The 17216-nt window shown below is 54.6% G+C and overlaps 2 protein-coding genes and 1 long non-coding RNA gene across 3 annotated transcripts; 1 reads left to right on the forward strand and 2 right to left on the reverse strand.

The window, feature by feature from the left end:
* Nucleotides 1-3349: 3349 nt before the first annotated feature.
* Nucleotides 3350-6171, reverse strand: LOC131489324 (uncharacterized). Its single transcript, XR_009250484.1, has 2 exons — nt 5827-6171; nt 3350-4982 (listed from the first exon to the last, which is right to left on the reverse strand). It is a non-coding gene; the product is annotated as an uncharacterized LOC131489324 (long non-coding RNA).
* Nucleotides 4662-11096, forward strand: IQCD (IQ motif containing D). Its single transcript, XM_058691199.1, has 4 exons — nt 4662-5390; nt 7577-7810; nt 9909-9980; nt 10757-11096. Exons 1-4 carry the CDS (start codon nt 4662-4664, stop codon nt 11057-11059), a joined length of 1338 nt encoding a protein of 445 aa, XP_058547182.1. The 3' UTR covers nt 11060-11096.
* Nucleotides 11097-12204: 1108 nt separating this feature from the next.
* Nucleotides 12205-17134, reverse strand: RITA1 (RBPJ interacting and tubulin associated 1). The gene is made up of 4 exons (XM_058691211.1): nt 16789-17134; nt 16474-16620; nt 15700-16065; nt 12205-13266 (listed from the first exon to the last, which is right to left on the reverse strand). Exons 3-4 carry the CDS (start codon nt 16008-16010, stop codon nt 12759-12761), a joined length of 819 nt encoding a protein of 272 aa, XP_058547194.1. The 5' UTR covers nt 16011-16065; nt 16474-16620; nt 16789-17134; the 3' UTR covers nt 12205-12758.
* Between the last annotated feature and the right edge of the window lie 82 nt (nt 17135-17216).

Below are 17216 nucleotides of genomic sequence, written 5' to 3' on the forward strand. Positions count from 1 at the left end.
AATAAACGTTAAAAAATAAAAAATAAAAAAACACACAAAAGAAACAAAACCGAGGGGCGCCTGGGTGGCTCAGTCCGTTGGGCGACCGACTTCAGCTCAGGTCATGATCTTACCGTCTGTGAGTTTGGGCCCCACGTCGGGCTCTGTGCTGACAGCTCGGAGCCTGGAGCCTGCTTCGGATTCTGTGTCTCCCTCTCGCTCTGCCCCTCCCCGGCTCACTCTCTGTCTCTGAAAAATGAATAAATCTTAAAAGTATATTTAAAAAAAAACGAGCTCTTTGTCCTCCCTTCCACACCTCCTTCCCCCCAATTTGTCTAGTCCCTCAAAAGGGCCCAATCTTTCTCTCCCAGTCCCCCAAACGCAAAACGGTCTCACTCATCAAGTCCTGATGACTCCTTCTTTTTTTTTTTTAAAGTTTATTTATTTTTGAGACAGAGAGAGACAGAGCATGAACAGGGGAGGGTCAGAAGAGAGAGGGAGACATGGAATCTGAAACACGCTCCAGGCTCTAAGCTGTCAGCACAGAGCCCCACGCGGGGCTTGAACTCACGGACTGAGACATCATGACCTGAGCCGAAGTCGGACGCTTAACCGACTGAGCCACCCAGGCGCCCCTTGATGATCCGTCTTCAAAACATTTCTTGCATCCACAGCATATGACAAGGAGAAGGGCACAGGGAACCTGGAGGTGGCAGGCCCAGCCCTCGCCCCAAGACGATGTTGAGATGTTTTTTTCAGTGCCGGGTATGTAGCCGTGATCAAAATAGATAAAGCCCCTGCCTTCATTGGAGCTCACCTTTTAGGGGAGGGGGAAAGACAGACAATAAACAAAGAGGCCCATATACGGATGTCAGACTGTGAGAACCTAGCTGGGAGAAAAGCAAACAGGATAGGGGGAAAGGGAGGGCAGGGAGGGCAAGGAGGAGGAGAGGGTTTACGTTTTATGAAGGAAATCCGGAGAGCGCTCACTACTACACCAAGATTTGAGCAGAGGAGGAAGTGCGGGAACGAGCTTTGCAGATATTTAGGTGAATATGCTCCAGCCCTGGGGCTTGGCGGGGGGCAAGGGTCGTGCAAAGTCCCTGTCAGAGGCTGGAGCACATTTGACATGTTCAGGGAACAGCAAAAGGGTCGGTCTGAGTGCAGAAGAGCAAGTGATCGCAGCAGCCAGATTACGTAGGGCCTTCTAGGTCGTTGTAAGGACTTTGGCTTTTATCCCGAGTGAGATGGGGAGCTGTTGGTAGCAGGGGGTTCTGGTAAATGTCCAACAACCAGTTTGGTGGGAGGGGGCACTGATCTGTAGTATTCGCCAGTTTCCGTGTGTAAATACTCCCACCATGGCTGATTTCAAACTACTGATGGCTCGGGGCACCTGGGTGGCTCAGTTGGTTGAGCACCTGACTCTGGGTTTCGGCTCAGGTCACCGATCTCACGGTTCCTGAGTTCGAGCCCCACATCGGGCACTGCACAGACAGTGCGGAGTCTGCTTGAGATTCCCTCTCTCTACCTCTCTCTCTCTCTCTTTCTCTCAAAATAAATGAAACAAACTTAAAAAAAAAAAGTCAAGTTACCAATGGCTTAACAGGAACCTCACAAATACCCTGAAATTTTAATAACCGGTCCTCGTGAGCTGGATTTTGAACAGAGGAGTAAAAGAATCTGACGTTTTAAAAGGCTCCCTCTGGCTGCTGTGATGAGACTGTGAAGGACGTGGGCGGAAGCAGGGTTACCAGTGAAGAGGTTCTCACAGTCATCTGGGTAAGAGATGATGGACCCTTGGAAGGTCCAGTGGCTGAATGACATCAGGAATAGCATTCCTGCAGTTTCCTTCTCATTCACAAAGTGGCTGCCACTGCTCCAGCATTAAAGCCCAAGTTCAAGGAACAGAGGTGAAGCCAACAATGTCTTTCTTTTGTATAGGGAAGGTAAAAGGTTTCGTAGAAGCCCCTAGAAAACTTCTCTATCTCATTGGCTCTAACAGTGTCTATAGCCACTCAGAACTGTAAAGGAGGTTGAGAAGTTGAGGACTGAATATTTCCAGCCACTATATTACAGGCAAGCAAGAAGGAAGGAGGTTGGGATGGGGACGGTGGCTGCCGCAAAGAGGCTGGCCTTATAAGAATCAACTACAAGAATTCGACCCAGCCTGGAAGCCCAGGCAAGTCTTCCCTGAAGAAGTGACAATGTGAACTGAGATCTGAGTGCAAATAATTAGTAATGAGGAGGGAGAAGAATGTTTCAAGAAGACGAAAAGAGCATGTGCAAAGGCCCTGAGGTGGAAGGTTTATAATACCCCAAGCTCTCTACTTGCCACAACCCTTTCCCTACAAATCATCCATTACGACCAATCTTTCTCGAAAATCTGAGTTGATCCTGTTACCTGTTTCCTAAAATCAAAATGGATCCCAATCTCCTACAAGATAAACTCCAAAGTCCCCACTCTGTGTTGAAAGCTGGGCATGATCTCAACCTATTCTGTGATTACAGCTTTATGCCCTTCCTCCTAGAGTTGTTGAACTTTCACGCGTGCGTGTTTCATATTCCAAACTAGGTTATAAACTCTGGCAGGACAGGAACCATTCCTTGTATCTCTTTTATATCCCCAGGAGCTCAATAAATACCCAGATAGATGACCCTTACTGCAGGGAGCAGGAGGAGACGTAAGCAGACCAGTTAAGAAGCTCTTTCATCATCCGAGTGAGAGATGATAAGGCCCTCACTCGGTGGCACAAAGCCTGCCCGGAAGGAAAGGAAAGGAGGGGGCGCTGTCAGAGAAAGAACGAAGAGACTGGGATGGGGGGGAGGGGAGGAGAGTGTGGGGTGGCACTCAGGTTTCCAGCTCGAGCAAGTCGGATGGCAGAATTGCCAATCGCCAGGACAAAGGATAAGGAAGGAGCAGGGTAAGGGCTGGGGACGCGGTGAGGTCCCTCTTAGACATGGTATGTTGGGAGGCCCAGCCAATCCTGGGCAGGAGGCAGGAGGCAGGAGGCAAGTCCGATGGTACATCTGGATCTCCGGCCAAGCCCAGACACTCAGACCAGGAAATCACCACAGTCCTGGACCTGGGATCGGGGTTCCCTGGGTTAATAATGCTAGTTATTATTTATTGAGCACTTACCACGTACAGGCCCTGTGCCAGCAACTTCTCACCGGATCTTAAGATCTCAGTTTTATGGCTGAGGAAGCCCCGGCTTAGGAGGATTGGACAAGTAGCCCAGGGTCCCCCCAGCAAGGGTCTAAACCCAAGCGGGGCTACTGCGAAGCTAGTACTCAGCCATTGTGCCAGGTACACAACATCCATGATCGATGTCTGATCGATGTCTGATCGCTGCCACAAATTTCTCAGAGAGTCTTTTCAACTTTTTATTTTGTAATGACCGTAGATTTACGGAAAAGTTGCAAAGATAGTTCAGGATTCCCAAATGCCCTGTACTCAGCTCTCCCAACGTTAATATCTTCAATAACCGTGATGGGTCTGTCCGTCAACACCAAGAAACTAACGTTGGTACAATGCTGTTAACGACACCATCGGTTTGGTTTGATTTTACATTTTCCTACTAATGTCCGTTTCCCATTCCAGGATCCAGTCCAAGATACAACATTGCACGTAGCGAAGCAGGTTCGAAAGACTGTTTCAAAGTCACTGTTCGCGCCCCCCCCCCCCCCGACTTTTAAAATCCATACTTAAAAACCAGCGCAGATGTGCTGTGCTGGTCCCAGTCCCAGTCCCATTTGCTCGCAGCCGCATTGTTCCCTCTGTCCCTGTGCTGCTCTGTCTCGGGCTGCTGACACCTGCAGGCTGCTGTGCCCACTCGTCTTGTCCTCTGGCTTCCCCCTGGGTTTGGCCGATGGGAGGCGCTGGTGTCGGATTGGAGGGTGGGAGGAAGAAGAAACCACAGTATTTCCTCTTCTCTCTGCTTTGGGCTGCGTTTCCAGCGGTGGCCACAGCTCCAGGGGGGTGGGGGGGCTATAGCTCTGCCTGGACAGGAAGTGGGTGAGGTTCCAGCTTCCCCTGGGTGACCCTCGTCCTCCAAGCTCACCACCAGCTCCTTCTGTGGTGGCCTCCTGCCGTTGACTGTGGCTGGGTGGCTTCCCCTTCCCTGGTTAGCCTCTCAACTCTTTCCATCACCCGTGTAACTGGCTTTCTATATTTAGATGCTTTAAAAAAAAAAAAATTCAATAGCATTGACTTTTATTCATTCATGTTAAGTCACCCGAAACGATGTCTGTTGCGATTAAATGCTCATTAATGTAAATGGCTGAACAAACCCATTTCCGGGGACACTTAATATCCTACCTAGTTAAGTCGCTTCAACAGAATGGCGTCTGCACTCCCGGCTGCGCCCTGCCTGACATCTGTGCCTGAGACCCACCTCTACGCTTGGTCCCCCTTCCCTCGTGTCCGATGCCCTCACAACGCTAGAAACTGCCTTCAGTGAGAGGTTCTGCGTAAAAGCTGCGGGGCACCCGGGACGAGCTCTCGGCGTTGACGGTCTGTGGCCGCTGCGGCCACAGCAGCCACATTCGTGCAGCACCGCGCCACTAACCGCTTACTCCTTCCTTCGCAGGGTCGCCAGAGCCACTAACGGCAGGAGACCTACGTAGTCTGCCAACGTCTGCGCCTCCCAGGGCGCACAGGGGCAAGGGAGACCGCTCGGGAAATGGCTCTCGATGTCCTCGCCGTGGCCCCTCTCTACCAGGGCCCTGACATCAACAGAATGAGGCTGACAGCAGAGCTGTCCAAAAAGCCGGCCTCCCCGCTAAAACCCTTGGTCCCCTCGAAGTCCAAACTCACCACCATCGAGACCAAGAGGGTCATGTCCGTACTGGACGAGACCATCCACAAGGTGGAGCTGGTGACCCTGCTCTCACACTTGGCTTCCAAGGACGAGGCTCTGGAGGGGATCCTGGGAGGGGACGTCAGGAGGGCGGTGAGAGAGCACGAGGACCTGTGTCGCAGCCTCCTGGACAGCGTCGCTTACCTGCAGGATAAGGAGAGGCGGCTGCAGGAGGAGGAAGAGTCTGAGGACGAGGGATGGCTCAGAGACCGCCTCCTCTCCGTGCAGCTGCAGAAATCCAACCTACTGCCGCTCATGGAGCACATCAGAGAGTCCACCAAGGACGTCCTGAGACTCTTGCTCGATAACCCGCAGGCGGCAAAGCTCTCGGAGACGCACGCGCTGGGCAGAAGCGCGGAAGCCCAGCGTTTTATTGACTGCCTGATGGAACTGCGGGGCTTCCTGTTCGAGAAGCTACTCACCAGCCCCATGGAAGCCAGGGAGAAGACTCAGTTCATACAGGATGTCAGTAGACAGAACAGGAGGAACCAGGACATCATTGATGCGCTGGAGAATGAGTTGGCGGCGAGCATGAAGAACAGGGACGCAGAGGTATCGGTCAGACCGTGGAAGGGGCCACACGGAGAAGCCAACCCTTTCGGCGGTCGGGTTTTTGTCTCGGTGACTGAAACGCCTGCTGTCATTCACTCACCCCACGCGTACTGTTAGGAGCACTTACTAGGTGCCGGGTCTCATAAATGAGTCCCCATTGTCCCTGCCTCATGCAGTTTGGGGGAAGGTAGGTCTTAAAGACCTGATTTCGTTACGGTTTTGAGAAATACGACGGAGGGTAAGCGCAGGGTGCCATAGGACAGTGTGACAAGAGACCCAAAGGGTCAGAGACATCAGAGCCAACGCCTGAAGAACGAAAGGGAGTGAACCAGGCAAGAGAGGGAGGAGGAACAGGCCAGGCCAGCAACAGGCGAGCTCTTTCTACAAAGGGCTGGGGAGTAAGTACTTTAGGGTTTGCCAGAAGACCACACAGTACCTTTGAGGCCTCATCGACGAATGTGATCTCTGTTCGGAGGGCGAGGGGCAGATGGCACAGGCTCTAGAAGGATTTTGAAGAAGGGGAACGATAACATGATTCCAACCTAATAACCATCCGGGATGCACACGTATGTATGATGCTGTGCATACGTTTGCTCAGGAGAGCCTTACAGAGTCCCCATGAGGTGGTATCTAAGTATAGGTTTGGCTCCCAAGACAGACCCAAGATGACAGCGGCTTAGTCAAGATGGAAATGTGTTTCTCTCTAGTGGGAAAGCCGGAGCAGTCACAGAAGCTCTGCCTTGTAAATTCGTCAGGGCTCCAGGCTCCTTCCGTCCGGCCTTTCTGCTGCCCCTCCCCCAACCCTTCCCTGCCCCCCCCCCCACACACACACACAGGGCTTCTAACCATGGACCCAGAAGACCCCCATCATGTCACCACTGGTCCAGCCAACAGGAGGCAGAAAGGGGAGGAGGGCCTTGACCCTGGCCCTTTGGGGATGCAACCTGAAAGTAGCCCACAGTCACGGATCTTAGCCACACCCCATGGCTGGCTTTGCTGGGAAGGGTCGTCCGTGCCTGGGGCCCTGTTTCCCAGGAGTATTCTGCTCCGCAGCCTTGGCACTGCCATTTCCAGCCCCCTGTGATACACAGAGCACGAGGCCCTGCAAAACTGTTTGCCACCCGGCCTCCCCCACGCCCTAGCTCAGGCTGAACCTCCTTAGGTTCTCACTGAATTTGTCCTTGAAAGCAGAGTTTGTTGATGAATGTTTATGCGATTATTTATCTGGTGATTTGATGCGGGTCTGGCACCCCGTAAGAGGACGGGGGCCTTGTCTCTTTCGGCCCGGGGCGCTCGGTCAGGGGAGACCACGCACAGGTTGGAAGAGTGCCGGCGAGGGACAGGGAGAGGGGCCCCAAACAGCTTAGTGGGTCCCATTCGGGTGGTGGAGACGGCTTGGGCTTCCAAGTTGGACGGATCTGGGCTCAAATTCCATTTCTCCGGGTTGACAAGTGTTATCGTGTCACTCGGATCTCAGTGTGAAATGAGAGGGTGACACCCTTGGGCTGCCGCGGGGTCAAGAGAAGCTCAGACCCCCAGGGGTCCCCCCTGCCAGTTGACCCCAGCCCCCCAGGCTGCTGGCGGGAGCCAGTCACAGCACTGCTGTGCTCACAGGGAGACTCCGGGGCTTGCGACCAGCCTTTGGAGCTTATTTACAAAATGGCCCCATCCTCCACCCCCATTCCTGTTCTAGAACCTTCTGAGGGCGGTTTTGTCCCTCAAGCATTAGCGGGGGGGCAATCCACGCACGAGCATGAGAGCATGTCTCGTGCTCTCATGAAACACTCCTAGTGTCTCTGCCAACGGAATACTCCTGTTCTGTGCCACTGTCCAGACCTGCCCAGAGGCCTCGCCCCAGCTTGCCCGTGCCCATCACTCAAGCCAGGAGACAGAGGGGGTGGCCAAGCACATGGGGTCCGGATCAGACAGACCTGGCTTCAAGTACCCCCACCCCTCCCCGGCTCAGCTGTACAGCCCCAGACAGATGAGCCGATGCCCTTGAGCCTCAAATTGCCTTGGCTGTGATCAGGCGGTCTCCGTCCCCCTTGGGCACTGGGGGCGGGGTTCCGCCAGGTAACAGCGCAGGTTGCCGGCTCCCCCCCGCAAGGGAGCGTGTGGTACCAGTTCTCCTGCGACTATCGGGCATCACGTAGGTAATGATGGAGCCTCTCGTCTTCCTGGCCCAGGTGGAGAAAGAGAACTTCGTAATCCAAGAACTGAAAAACCACCTGCACCAGGTGCTCAGGCTCTCCGAGAACAACCTCCTTCGCACCAAGCAGGAGGCCGAGAAGCAGCAGAAGGCACACTTCCGGGCCTCGCAGGCCAGGGTGGCCAAGATCCAGCAGGAGATACTGCTGCTGAGGTCACAACACCACAACCTGGTCGTGGAAAACCGGGAGGCAGAGCAGGCGCTGAGGAAGGTACGGGGGACAGCAGGGAGGGGACAACGGAGGCCCCGGGGGGCAGGGGAGGGGTGGTCTAGCAGGAGGGCAGGGCAGGGTAGGCCTCCCCCAGCCGGACAGGGAACAGCTCCCCTGAGGAGGAGGGCTTGGGAACAGGGGAAGTGCAGGAATGAGCCAGTGTCTACCCCCCACCCCCTGTGCTACACATGGGCCTGGGGGCTGGGGCGGAGACACTGGTCCTATCCTCCTGCACGCTGGCTGTGTGACCCTGGGCGAGTGCCTTAACTACTCTGAGCCCCAGAGGGATGATAATACCCACCTTGTCGTGCAAAGGACCTGAAGGAGCTCCTAAACCTCAGGCGAATTTCATAATCCCCTCCAGCCCGTGTTGCCATCTTTAAAACGAAAGTGAGCAGATCGGTCTAATGGGTCATTAGGAGAATCGAATGAGACGGTAGGGGAAAGTGAGTGCATTAAGTGCTCAGGACACATCACTTCTCTTGCCTTCTCCAGCATCTCCTCTGGGCCCTGGGCCTGCACACACCCAGCTTGCTTCCGGATCTCTTTCCTCATAAAGGAATTCTCTAATACTTGTTCCCAGTTTTCGTCTTAGTGTCATGACTCCTGAGCATCTGATGGAAGCCATGGGCCTCTGCTCCGTAGGAAGGCACAGATACACCTGCACGTCCGGGGGGCGGTTCTGGGGGGCACAGGCCCTCTGCAGCCAGCCCGTCCATGGTGCCCAAGTCAAGAGCTCTTACCCTGTAGGATTAGGGAGTTGGTTTATTTGTTCTTCACTGAAATTCACATAACATAAACTTAACCACCAAAAGAAATTTTTAATGTTTATTTTTGAGAGAGACAGAGAGACAGAGCGTGAGCCTGGGAGGGGCAGAGAGAGAGAGAGAGAGGGAGACAGAATCCAAAGCAGGCTCCAGGCTCTGAGCGGTCAGCACAGAGCCCGACGCGGGGATCGAACCCACGAACCGGGAGATCGTGACCTGAGCCAAAGTCGGACCCTTAACTGACTGAGCCACCCAGGCGCCCCTAAACTTAACCATTTCTTTCTTTAACGTTTATTTATTTTTGAGACAGCGAGAGACAGAGCATGAACGGGGGAGGGGCAGAGAGAGGGAGACACAGAATCAGAAGCAGGCTCCAGGCTCTGAGCTGTCAGCCCAGAGCCCGATGCGGGGCTCGAACTCACGGACCGCGAGATCATGACCTGAGCTGAAGTCGGACGCCCAAGCGACCGAGCCACCCAGGCGCCCCTAAACTTAACCATTTTAAAGTGAACAGTTCGGTGGCATTTAGTACATTCACAGTGTTGTGCAGCCACCCCCCGATCTCGTTCCAGAACGTTTCAATCCCCCCAAATAAAACCCCGTACCCGTTAAGCAGTCACTCCCCATTCCCCCTTCCCTCCAGCCCCTGGCAACCACTAATCTGCTTTCTGTTTCTATGGATTTGCCTGTTCTAGACACTTCATATAAATGCAATCATAGAATATGTGGCCTTTTGTGTCTGGCTTCTTTCCCTTAGCTTACGTTTTCAAGGTTCATCCACGTAGCATTTGCCAATACTTCGTTCCTTTTTATGGCTGAACAACATTCCGTTGTAGGTAGGGGAGCTGATCTTTAAAAAACAGATTATGTCCCTCTCCTGCATCAAAATCCACCCAATGGCTTTCCGTCTCCTTGACGCTAGGATCCAAATTGCTTCCACTGCTGACATTCCCTTCGGTGATGCAGCTTCTCACTCTGACCTCCCTGGGACCCCGCTCCTCCTCAGCCACTCCATTTCCAGCCACACTGGCTCAATTTCTGCTCTTCAACACCGCAAGCCTGTTCCTACCTCAGGGCCTTTGCACTGGCTGCTCCCTCTGCCTAGAGTGTTCTGGAGTCAGACACCTGTGGCTTCAAATTCAGGCTCTACCTCTCATTCGCTCTGTGATCTTGGGCAAGTGAGTTAGCATGTCTGATCTCCAGTTTCCTCATCTGTGAAATGGAGAAGCTACCTTGTGGGCGAGGCACGTTAAAGCTTGCTGCAGAGTGAGCTCGGCACGGTTTGTTGTTCCTGTGAATCCATCAAACGATGACTTGTTGACTTTTTTTAGAAGAAATACAAAGTGGAGACGGAAATTGAGAACTGGATCCAGAAATACGATATGGAGATGGGCGAGAAGCAGGTATTTGTGCTGTAGTCTCTCGAGTGCGTTTCCCGTGGTCCTCTAGGAAAGGCCCATGGTCTGTGTCAAGCTCTGGGCCTCCCCAGACAGGCTTCCCTGCCCCCCTACCTTAGGCCCAAGGGTTTGTCTGGCCTCGCACAGCGTGGGGAGAGGTGGGAGAGGAAGGAGCCGGAAGCCGGAAGCCACTAAGCGCTTGTCACTGGGCCCAACGATCTTGGCTCCATCTAGTGTCCACATCCCATACTCTCTGTCCCTTCTGCACGCGGCTCCTGCCAGCAGCCTCATGAGCCAGGGCTCCTCCTGGGCAGACTCAGGCGCGGGCTTGCCTCCCCTGCTTCCCTCAGTCGCGCCCAGGTTTCTCCTGAGATGTGCCGCCTGCTGGGACAGCACAGTGAAGCTGGTCCCTGTTATCATTTGGAGCTTCTACTCCAGTGTCCCTTACCCGCTGTGTGACCTGAAGCAAGGGGCTTGACCTTTCTGAGCCTGACTCTGCACGTGATCGAGTCATCCCTGCGCTGGGACCATGAAAGGGATACAGTGAGGCACCACGGTCACAAATGCTAGCACCCGGCGCAGGACGCGGCCTGGAGGAAGCGCTTAGCGAACAGAGACCTAGAAAACGGGGTGTCCTCAGGCCCGCCTCCCCACAGCTCTGGGACCGTGGGCGCCACTGCCGGGGCGGAAGCCCCTTCGGGAAGGCCGGGGGCGCGCGCAGGGGAGGGTGGCAGGCGGCGCCCCGTGCTCGGTGACCCCCACCGCCTGCCCCCCCACCCCAGGACGAGTACGAGGAGCTCGACATCATCCACAAGGAGGAGCAGGTCCAGCTGGAGGAGCTGAGGCAGAGGTACAAGGTGCTCGTGGAGGAGTTCGCCCAGATCCGGGCCGAGCGGGAGGTCGATGCCAAGAAGAAGACGGAGGCCGAGCAGGAGGTGCTGCGCATGGTGCGGGCTGCTACACTCATCCAGGCCGTGTGGAAGGGCTACCTGGTCCGTTCCGTGCTCAGGTCCAGGAAGAAGCGAAGCAAGAGCAAAGGGAGGGGCAAGGAGAAGGGCAGGGGCAAGGGCAAGGGCAGGAAGTGAGTCTCCCCCCGGGGGCCCCACTCCCGACCCGGGCCGCCGCGCTCCTCACTGCGCTCCTCACTTCTCGGAGAGCAGGCCGGGGGGCCACGAGGAGGGGGAGCCCGGCCATTCCTGGCTGGAGGGATTTTTCAAAGTTAAAAACAATCTCAAGTCCCATCCTACGAATAAACGTCGCTTGGCCCAGGGCTGCCGGCCGCGTCTGTGTCTTACTCGTAGATGCCCTTTGCGTGGGGAGGGCACACGCGCTGGGGGCCAGCACACAACCGTTCCTTCCTTTAGCCCCGGCGGCAAGCCGGACCCTGGCTCCGGGAGGATCGGGGTTTCAGGCTGCCCTCAGACCCCGCTCTGGGGCTATCCATTTGCCCCCAATTTCTCCCTCATCCAGCGCCGTGAAAGCTCGAGGGCCTCCAGCCTTACGCCGGCTTTATTTGGTGCCCAGGTAGTCGAATATTCGTATGTATTTTTATTCACTACTGGCATTTAAAAAACCAGGGGCTACCATAGAGAAATCTGGCTTTTCCTGGAAAAATCTCATCCGGATAGCCTGGGGCCACCTGTCCTCCGAGCCGAGCAGCGGCACCTTTGAGATGGCAGACACCTCAGGCTGCCCCGTCCCCGCCACTCCCAGCTGCCCTCCAGACACACGGCCTCTCTGTCGGCTGCCCAGTATCCTCCCACGTGGGCGGTCACCGTCTTCAGTGCAGCCGGGAGGAGAGGCCACAGAGAGGCCAGAGCCCAGCCCCCACCCCAATCCGGCAGGATCGTGGGATTCCGGGTGCAACTCCATTGAGCAAAGGCTTTACCATTTCTCATCAGCGCTCCAGCCCAGGGTGGCCAATGACAAGCAGCAGGGCCGGAGAGGAAGGGGCTCCCGGCCGGCTTCCGCCTCTCTGTCCCGAGTGCTCTCCAGTCGCACGTCTAACTTTCTGGCCTTCCTGGACCCCTCTACTCGGCAAGGTCCTCGTCACTGTTCTCTCGGCAAATGTGGAAAATGCACGAGGCCCATGTTCCCAAACTTCAAGTGGCCAACTCGCCACTGTCGTGATTTCTGCCACTTCCTTGTTACATTATTTAACTTTGTTACTTAATTCAACCCGGGCCTGTGGTGGCCTTTCCCCTAAGGAAAATCAAATTAGTCAAAGTCGTGGCTTTGATACGCTACTGATATATTTAATACATGGAAACAAATACATGATTATTAACGTTAAAAAATGCCCACCCGCATGTCACCCAGATCCTGTTTCCCACGGTCCACACGCTGTGCCTGGGAAAACTCCAGACTCAGCTGGAAACTCATCCTGAGCAGGAAGCTTGGCTTGAAGAAGAAGGGGCCTTCCAGGTTGGCGATCGTGCTACTTAGTCACACTCGGTGGCAACACGTTGTGGGAGTGATGGGGGAGCACCCATCCCCAGGGCACCCCTGGGTTGGCACTCATACGGCCTGTGGCCATGGCAACACCAGTACAGGAATCTTAAGGGGCGGCCGTCAAATCCACACGATGGAGTAAAAGGTAGGAACTGACGATTGTCAGCACAGAGGCACGGCCCGCCCTCGCTGCGTCTGCCCCCACGAGCGCTTCTCCGATGCCTCGCGGTTACCTAGGAGACCCTGGTTCTCCAGAGGTGCCCCCAACCAGTGCCCTCCTCTGAAACCGTGCCCCTCACTGTGACCCACGAGCAAACCTGAGAACCAAGAAACTCATTTCCAAGGGGGCTTTGGTTTCCGGGTGGCCCCACCTCGCTGGGGGGCGGCTGGCACTGAAACACGGACCGAGCGAGCCCTGGGAGTCACGAGGGGGCTCTGGAAGGTCACCCCCGACGGGGAAGGCCTGGGATCCCGAGGCCCACTGGCGTGGGAGGCACTGGTGTGTGGGCGACCCGTGCCGGGGACGGTCAGGTGTGTGAGGGAATGGGAACGTTCTCGCCTCGGAGGGCGTGGAGAGTCTAACCCGTCCACGGACAACTTCTGGGTATCTGCCGCCACCTTGGGCTCTGGCTTCGAGGGACCAGCTGGGTGAACGGCTCGCAGTGGGGTGTCCCTGGGGCGGGGCGACTGGCTGCCCCTGGGGGTGGCTGGGGGTGTCCAGAAGAGGGCATGGAGTTTTGCAGCATCCCCCTTTGCCGTCCACGGGCCCTCCCAGCTGGTGCCCTCGGGTCGGGAGCCAAACAGCGACTCATCGCAGTAAGAAGGAGTGTGGCTGATCAGTCTGGCAGAAGGGAGAGAAATGCAGTGAGCTGGGGGAGTGAACAAAGCCTGAAACCCGTAAGCCCCTCCACCCCCCCCCCCCCCCGCCGCTGGACACCTGCAGTAGCACAGAGGGCTGCCTGTAGATGTCGAAGTCCCTGTCTCCCAGCCTGGCACCCACAGGGAGGCCACAGCCCTCTCATGTCCCACCACTCCCATCTCTGTCGTTTTTTCCCCTGCCGAGAATCCTGACCCCAGCCTTTCCAGGCCCGGCCAATTTGCATATTCCATCTTCCCCACCACACTGATTGGCTTGGGATTGGCCACATGACCCATCCTATCCAACCAGAGCTGCCGTAGGACCCTTGTTGAAACTACTGGGAAGGATGTTTGTCTGCCAACCTGATAGGCCGGCGGGACGAAAGGGCCAAGCAGCTGGTCGCTGGCTCAGCTGGAACATGGGGGGAGAGGTGCGCTAAGATAGAGACGGAATCCCACAAGAGTCCGAGCCCCTGATAAACAAGCCCCAAGCATTACTCTTCTGCTGAAACCAGTTTGTGTTAAGTTTTGTCACTTGTATCCAAAAGAGTCCCAGTTAATATGACCTTTTTGCTCCCCCCCCCCCATTCTCCTTTTTCCTAGTGGCCTTGTCAGCTGAGCCCTCTGCAGCCCTGTGGCCCGTCCCACTGTATTTGAAGTGACACAGCCGAGTGCCTGGCAGACAGAGGGCGCTCAGTCTGAACTTCTGTTATAAAGCTGGCCTGGCCTTACTACCAGAGACACTTTTTAAAATGTTGGATGTTTACTGAGGGCTTTTCATGTGCAGGCCCAGGACGCAGCAAGTCATGTGCATTAACCCATTATTTCTCACAAACATCCACAGGAGGGAGATGTGATCATCTCATTTTACAAACAAGAAAACGGAGGCTAGGGAGGGTAAGGCCCCATGGCAAGGAGGAGGGTAGAGACAAGATTCAAATCCAGCCCGGCTCAAGGGCCAAGCTCTGGGATCGGTGTATCAAATATAAGTGACTTCTCAGCTTTAATTAGATTCACTTAGCAATTTTCTTTTTTTATTAGTCTCACAAATATTCATGGCACACCTATGAGGTGGCAGCTCCATGGTTTTTGGCCAGGCAACTTTTTGCTGCCTGAGTTCACTGCTCAAACCATATCTGCTTGTTGCCTCTGTCTGTCCAGCGTCAAAGGTTTTACTCAATAGCATCTCTCTCTCTTATGCACCTTTTCACCTGACACCCTCTACTTGTCAGCATCCGAACAAAATTCTATCCTCCAGGAGAGCATGGGGTTGACCTCCCCTATCCTGGACACCATACCTCTGTTAATGTGGCCTACATTTACATCAGCGTTCTCAGCTATGTTAGGTGTCAGTGCGGCTAATGTCACCCGACCCTACCTTAAGGCTCCTATGTCAGATGCATGGCGCTCAACCCGGCATAATAATAATAATAATAATAATAATAATAATAATAATAATAATGAATCTTGGTTCTATCTCACTGAATCTTATCTCCTTAAATAGGCACTATTCCCATTTTCACGTCTTTCCACCAACCTGTGTCCTCCTGGCTCAGAACGGACCCTTAAATATGATTGGCTAGTTGTTATGGATTGAACTATGCCCTCCCAAAATTTCGCACGGAATTTTAAAGAGATGATTAGGCTTACATAAGATCATAAGGGTGGGCTCTAATCGAATAGGACTAGTGCCTTCATAAGAAGTGGGGAGACTCCGCGAATGTATATGCTCACAGAGATAAGGCCATGCGAGAACACGGCAAGAAGGTGGCAGTCTTGACCTTGGACTCTGAGCCTCCAGCACTCAAATTAATTTGTTGTTTAAGCTCCCCGGTCTATGTATTTTGTTATGGCAGCAGTAAATGACTACTATGCCAGTCTCTTCTCTGTTTTTGTCCAAACCCGTGATAAAATAAACAAGATAGAGCCCTGTGGCCTACCACGAGACACCTCCCTCCAGGCTGATATTAACCTGAAATAATCCAAACAATCTAGTTATAATCTAATCAATTTACAATAACAAACGTCTAGCTAACTTACAACAATGTTAGCATCAACTCCTGTTTTTCTAACTTGTTCAAGCAAGAACCATTTCCAAATGATTTGCCCTTTCGCGGATCAACCACACGCAAATTGCTCTGTGACTCTGTGCAAATCACCGGACCCTTCTGGGTCTCACTTGCCTGGTCTGTGGCAATTTGGGAACAGGTGTTCCACCATCACCACTGTCACACTGTACACACCTCACTTCGTTTACTCTCAATAATCCCGCTTGGTCCCATCTTCCACATATGGAAACTGCAGCTCTGAGAGATCAAGGTGCTTACCCAAGGTCACACAACATGTGAACAGAAGGGCTCTAACAGGAACCCAAGTGGCTTCACGAGTACAGGAATGCACCTCCCCATTCGGTTACCTGTATCTGTTCTTCTTCCTCGGTGTGAGGGTCGGGGTGCTGACCCTGGAGGAGGTGTTCTCACAGCTCCCGTTGGCCCCCAAGGCCCGTGATGTCCCTGTGCCCACTCGACTGGTTCTGTTGGCCTTCTCCACCCAAGGCGGGTCAAAGTCTGGTGGTGTGGGCCGGGTACCCGCAGGGCTGCCAAACAAAGTCTCATCCACATAGGATGCCCTGGCCTTGACCCGGTAGCCACCCTGGCACCGGTGCTGAAGGTGGAGGGTCTGCATCCCACTGACGGCCAGCTCCACGGGGGTTTTCATGCTGCCCATGGTCCCCAGTGATACCGGGCATGCTCTGCCTGCCAGGCCCTGCCTCCAGGACTCCCTGTGAAAGGGGATCAGGCAGGCACCCCTGTCACGGGCAGTGCCAGCAGGGGAAGATGGGCCGTCTCTTAAGTTCCCATCCCAAGGACCAGGTCCTCCCTCAACCAGTCCTCCTCAAACGGAGCTTCCAACCCCAGGAGACATTTCCAGAAATTCGTTCAACTGTCTTTTGGCTATATCACAATAGGGAGAGAGGTGCTCCTGGCAAATATTTAATGAATAAATATGCATTCTCAGCATACAGTGCTCAATATAGAATGCTAGAGGGATGAAAAAGAGATGGGGTCTGTATCTACTTTGGCACCAACAAGAAAACTTGGCATGATGGGACGGGGGAGACAGGGTCGGTCTTTACATGCTGTAAATATTTACGGGGTGGCTATAATAACCAGTATCATCTCATGCTTACCTTGTGCAAAGAGCTTTACAAACATTGTTTCATTTAATCCTCTTAACAGTCCTGCGAAGTGGCTTCGGTTATGTCCATTCTACAGATGACAAAACTGAAGCTTCAAAAGCTGAAGTCACATATGTAAGCCACACCTAATAAGTAAAGCTAAAGCAGTGGAAGAGAAATTTGAACCTGGTAAGAGCCCAGAGCTTATGCACTTAACCATTATACTACCGACAGATCACACCCACCCCTCCAACTACACCATATGCCCCGACCCCCAAGTCAGTGTCCCAGTTGATGTCCGAGACCCCTGCATTCTTGTTTTCCTACCTGAGCATCTCGGCTCGCGGCTGTCGGCTGCAACCTCATGCCTCTTCCCCACCTGGTGTGGATTCCTCCGCGGGTGCTTCCGACACCCCAGTTTATCTGCCGCCTGGACCCCGGGACCCCAAGCTGCTCGGGCAGCCCCGGGCACAGCGCGAACGGACGCGCCGCCGCAGCCAGGCCCTAGCGACGTGGGCTCGGCGCGCGCAACCCGCGGCCACCAGAGAGGGGCGGGGCGGCGCGGCCGGAACCATTAGCACCGGGGGTGAGGCACCCCGTTTATGACGCCCCCGGAGTTCTCCAAAACCTAGAGAGGGACCTCTCGCGCCAGTCAGGGGTGGGTCCGTGTGTGCGCCCCAAGCCTCCCGGGACTGCAAAAGGGGAGGCAGCGCAGGCGGGGCCACGTAGACGCGGCGCCCCCTCCTCGGCCGCGC

Source organism: Neofelis nebulosa, chromosome 11 (assembly GCF_028018385.1).
Source record: "Neofelis nebulosa isolate mNeoNeb1 chromosome 11, mNeoNeb1.pri, whole genome shotgun sequence".
Classification (NCBI taxonomy): Eukaryota; Metazoa; Chordata; class Mammalia; order Carnivora; family Felidae; genus Neofelis; species Neofelis nebulosa.

Excerpts from the sequence above, each read along its gene's own strand:
- RITA1 (XM_058691211.1), bottom strand. The coding sequence starts at position 16,010 with ATGGGCAGCATGAAAACCCCCGTGGAGCTGGCCGTCAGTGGGATGCAG. Across the intron at positions 13,267-15,699 it reads AGGAAGAAGAACAGATACAG|ACTGATCAGCCACACTCCTT; the intron begins GTAACCGAATGG and ends CCCTTCTGCCAG.
- IQCD (XM_058691199.1), top strand. The coding sequence starts at position 4,662 with ATGGCTCTCGATGTCCTCGCCGTGGCCCCTCTCTACCAGGGCCCTGAC. Across the intron at positions 5,391-7,576 it reads TGAAGAACAGGGACGCAGAG|GTGGAGAAAGAGAACTTCGT; the intron begins GTATCGGTCAGA and ends TTCCTGGCCCAG. Across the intron at positions 9,981-10,756 it reads TGGAGATGGGCGAGAAGCAG|GACGAGTACGAGGAGCTCGA; the intron begins GTATTTGTGCTG and ends CCCCCACCCCAG.